Source organism: Trichechus manatus, unplaced genomic scaffold, assembly GCF_000243295.1.
Source record: "Trichechus manatus latirostris isolate Lorelei unplaced genomic scaffold, TriManLat1.0 scaffold00301, whole genome shotgun sequence".
NCBI classification, from domain to species: domain Eukaryota; kingdom Metazoa; phylum Chordata; class Mammalia; order Sirenia; family Trichechidae; genus Trichechus; species Trichechus manatus.
In genome coordinates, this window is record NW_004444237.1 from 221,673 (window position 1) to 226,917 (window position 5,245).

General features: G+C 38.6%; 1 protein-coding gene across 1 annotated transcript in view; it reads left to right on the top strand.

The window, feature by feature from the left end:
* ELOVL2 (ELOVL fatty acid elongase 2) overlaps positions 1-1,071 on the top strand; it is a 49,809-nt gene extending 48,738 nt beyond the window's left edge. Inside the window, exon 8 of the mRNA XM_012559755.2 lies at positions 946-1,071. Coding sequence (XP_012415209.2) covers positions 946-1,071 — 126 coding nt within the window. The remainder of the gene's footprint in view (positions 1-945) is intronic.
* Positions 1,072-5,245: the final 4,174 nt, after the last annotated feature.

Sequence of the window (5,245 nt, forward strand, 5' to 3'; positions counted from 1 at the left end):
AGTATTCTGTTATGATTCTTTTAATTTCAGTTGGGTCTGTTGTGATATCACCCATCTCATTTGTTATACGGGTTATCTGCTTCCTCTCCTGTTTTTCTTATGTAAGTTTGGCCAGTGGTTTACCAATTTTTGTTGATCTTTTCCAAGAACCAGCTTTTGGACTTGTTAACTCTTTCGATTGTTTTTCTATTCTCTATTTCATTTAATTCTGCTCTCCATTGGCTAGTCTTAACATGACTGATTGAACCCTGCCTTTCCTCTTTACTGAGATCAACTGACATCAGGTTACTTACTGCTGGCCTGGCTGTTAATGATTTGGCCCTCCACTCACCTGCAGCCAGGAGGCTTTCTGAGATTTAAATTAGTAGGTAATGCTTTGACAACTGTTCGTTTCTAGCAGGATAAGACAGTTACAGTGCTATAGAGCATTTTCTGACAGGCTTTTGCAGTTAGGGTTAGGCTCTTTATGGTTAATAATTTTGTGGATAAGAAAAACATTAAAATCAAAGTAAGATGTCTGTTATTAATTTTCCTCTTCAATACCAGGTACTAGGACTTTAAAAATGACATTTTAAATGTTAGTAAATAGCATTTTTTACTTAAATTTTTGTAAATTATATCTTTCCCAAGTGAGCAACTAATGCAGAATAATTCAAATGCTGATCATATAATACACAATTTGAGCCTGAGTAAGATAAGATGAAAGAAACAACCTTTCGTTGAAGTCTGTGCATTTGTCTTGGGTTTTAGCATATTTTTATCTTCAACCAGAGGTTTAAAAATGGTCATATTACAAACAAGAAAGAATTCTTATTAGTAAGGCCAGTATCCAACAAAACCATGTGTTGTTTTAGACTGTATGCAACATTAGAGACATCGTTTAATTCTCATTAAAGAATCCTTTTTTCTTTCTTTTTTTTTCTTCAAAATACACACATCCAACAGACATACCGGAAAAAGCCAGTGAAGACAGTTGTGGAAGAGCTACCCGCAGGGAAAGAAGTTAAAAACGGTTTTTCCAAAGCCTACTTCACCTCAACTAATGGCGTGATGAGCAAGAAAGCACAATAAAAATAGAGTAACAGGAAAGCATATATAATAGCCTAACAGATTCGCTTGTTTTAAAGCAAAGACTGAATTGAAAGTTATATACGTTTTAGCGTAAGCTAATTTCTTTTGAGTTTGTAAAGCATTTGTACCCAGAATGTATTACTATATTGCTATTAGGTTAATATGTTAACTAAATGCTTGGGACAGCATTGAGATGATGCTGAACTCTGTAGACCTCATAACTGGTGCAGGACCTCTCTCCCTCCCTCCCTTCCCGCACATCCTCGCCCCCCACCCGAAATTTTCTTTACAACGCCTTATACGCATACAAAGCCAGTAACACTGAGCGTTCCCCACCCACAACAAGTCTCCAAATAAAAAGAGTTTTGTTCAGATAAAAATGTTTACACTGAATTGTTAATTATCTTCTAAATACAGGGTATATTGTAGTCTATATTAAGCAATAATTGCCAGTGGATACAGTAATCCATCCATCTGTTCCTTTAGGAGTCAACCCCAGAAGATATTAAAATGGGTTCATAAACGGAAGACAGAAAAATCTAGCAAAACTCAGTCTCTTCAGCCAGAGTCTGTCAAATTCTCACAACCACCCCTGATTCTAAACTTAGTGACGTGGTGATGAAATGTTTATTTTTTATTTTGAAGATTTGTTTTTCTAAAAAGAAAACATCCTCTGCCAAATCCTCATAATTCAGGGGTTTTGGATAGGAATAATGCCTCAGTTTTAATGTGGTTTCCTCATTTAGTCACACTTTCACGTCTACCTCCCATGTTAGTCAGCCTAGGTTGGTTTGAAGACAGTGTGCTTCGTACTAAAAGCAGGATCTATGTCGTCTGCTGCCTCTTTCCTTTCTGAACAAGGACTGGTCTGCCCCTTTCCTTAGAATGAATATGCAACTGGAATATTTATAAATCAGAATTAACAGCAGTGGGGGCAAAATCAACATTGAATTTGTCAACTATTTCTTGCAAACCTACTTCTTATGAGTATTATCCCAAATACCTGCTACAGCTCTTTGCAGGTTATTTAAGTTTTTGAAAATAGGAAGAAACAAGGTGGAAGACTGGGAAAATTTCACGCTGAGCCATGGGCCACAATGACAAGTGCCAACCTGGCAAGGGCAGCACATCCTTTCCCGGCTCAGGTGTTGGCTGTCTGTACTGAGAATCGAGCAGTGAATATTCCCTCCCTCCCTGAGCGCTGGACTGTTATTTATGTTAAACTGTATTAAGAATGGAAACATTTTCTGAAGATTTGTTGAATATTAACTTATACCCGATGAGACTTGCCAACTTCAACACTTGATCTTCTTTCCTACCTACTTTTTCAAATAAATGTTTAGGTCATAGCGCAGACATCAAACATATAAGCATCAGAAATGCGTGACCCATTGTCACAACACACTGCAGTCTATTCGAGATGCCTTTCTGTCCCTTTCTTGCCATCTTTCTGAGATGTTGTTTTAAAATTATTTTCCCTGCAAAAAAAGGATTGTACTGACTTCCAACTTTTGATTCATGGAAACTACCCTTCTCAGAATTCTGGCTGACTTTTGGGAAGGTGACTAACTCTCATTATGGTTTCCAGGGTGAACGAGCTGTAATATCCCCTTCTGCACAGTTTGCCCACTTCTACTGAACAGACAGCTTCCTGTCTAAGGCACACTGACTCTCGGTTTCTTCTTTAAACAGTTTCCTAAAACTGACTGGCTGTAGGGTGCCTGATGCTTCATCCCCGCTGCCGTCTCGCGTCACTCACTAACTGCAGTCGGTATACTGTTCTCTCCCAGCAGTTCATTTTAAAACAAGGGCTAGCTTCAAGGACGGTTGTCTTTGCTCCTGTATGGCAAATCACAGACTGGACTATGGAGAAAGCCCCTTGGAAAAACCTAGACTCTACTTCCGTCTTATGTCTCAAGCGTGGGCTAAAGTCCATCACCAAAGTGCATTCCAGGTAAAAACAAGACTTAGAGGAGACAGACATCGCTGGTCATTCATTGTATTCACGTTATTGTTGACTGGCATGAGGCCGTCAGGTCCCACCGTTCAGCCTTGTACCTGCAATGTCAGGTACTTCTATGCGCTTCATATCTGTTTAGCAAGGAGCAAAGGTCGTCCTTCAGCAGATGACAAAGTCAGGCAGCTGTAAGTCAAGGCGGCTTGAAACCTCTTGGATCAAAGTGAAAAACTTGGGTAGTTTCCTCCTTCAAGTTCATGCCAGAGGTTTAGTTAGAGGTTTCAGAAGCTTATTTCCAATTTGGTCTTTAATTCTAGAGAAGCTTAATTAAAAACTTACAACTTTAAACCATTAAAGGGCCGGTAAAAATACACACACACAGCTTTGAAATCTTAGCCATAAAAATTGAATCGGGTAATATTTTATCCTGTCATTAAGTGTTGCAACTTTAAAAGAACAGAAGTGTTTCATTTTAATGTAATTTTCCTAAAACAGAACTGTAAAAAATTACAAATCTGTATAATACGTTCAAAGAAAAAAAAATGGAAAATATTTCCCCCATATTTCCTCTTATTCATGGGATTGAAAACACTTAAATGAATACTATAAGTGTGACCATTAATAATTTCCCCAGTTTTTTAAATTAACAGCTTAAAATGGAGTGTTTACTGAATCAAACAATTTTTCAACCCATCAAAATTATATATTGAACTGTTCAGGCGTATTACAGTATAAAGTCCTCTCCACCACCATCAAAGAGCTATTCATTTTTATTTAAGGCAACATGGAATTTACTGTGATGGGCAGGACAGCATTTCGTGTGTCAGAGATCATTCTAGTTCTTTTCAATATTACCATATTTTATGAACACTTCTGGAGGCTTATTTGGAAAATAAGGATATCGGGTTTTTGTTTTTGCTCTCCTTTGAAAGTACTTGTATCTTAAGAACATAGTGTCATGACTGGGATGGACAGGGAGGTAGGAGAAGCCATTTTTCTTCATAGATAAAAGCATTCTGTATGATTGTTGTATAATAAATTGATTTTTACACTAAAATAAAAGCATGTTGTGATTTTCCTTATTTCATTTCAAGAAGTTAAAACGTGTGCCTGCGTGGTATTCCAAATGACACCTCTCAGGCTTTTTTAACAATAAAGAGATATTTTAGCGATTAATTTTAGATGTTTAATTTTTCATTCCTTTCAGTCAGCAGTGGGCTTCCGTGTCACCTTGTTATCTTTACATGGTATTCACATACCAAGGTAAACTATTTCAGAAAATGGTCATTCACAAAACAAAATTTAAGACCAAAAATTTAGATACGCAGAAGGTACAAAGGTTAGTCATGAAAAACAAACTGCTGTATAGAATACACTAGATTTGTTTGGGGAGAAAATAATAGGCAGAATCAACACTGTGCAGGCCCATGCCCTCCCACAGCGCCTAGAAAGGCAGAGAGGAAGCTGTTTCAGCTCAGCAGTGGGGCTGGGGAGGTGTGAGTGAATGACTTGGCGATGGTGTAGTCTGAGAGACACGTAAGCTTGTGGGGCAGATCACAGATTAGAATCGTGTCAGTGGAGACAGTCGAGTTTTTAATGTGATGTTAAGCATGGCAAGACAGGTTCAAAACAGTGACAAAAGATGTGCTCAAAGTCTGACTGAATTTGCTTAGATTCCTGGGTAGTAACGGGTGGAGCATGATAAGGAAGGGCAGGAGGGGAAGAGAGACTAGCAGAGGGAATGGGACATGGCCATGAAGGGGGAAATAAATTCTAACAATCTGAACAGAGCTAGAGTTTGAGGCAGGTGGACATTTTAACTAAAGAGCCCCAGTGGTACAGAGGTTACGTGCTTGGCTGCTAACCAAAAGGTGGCAGTTCGACTCACCAGCTGCTCCTAAGGAGAAAGATGTGGCAGCCAACTTCCGTAAAAGATTTACAGCCTTGGAAACCCTAAGGGGCAGTTCTACTCTGTCCTGTAGGGTGGCTATGAGTCAGAATCGACTCGATGGCAATGGGTTTGGACATTTTAAAGAGCCTCCTCTTAATGGGATTTCATTATTTCAAACAGTGGGTGGAACCAATTCATTAAAACTCGGGGTTTAAACCAAAGATAAATCCTATGTCTCCATAACCCATTACCGAGTAGATTGCGACTCACAGAGGCCTAATAACTGTTGTTGCAACTTAAAAGAGCTGCTTATACATGATAAATGT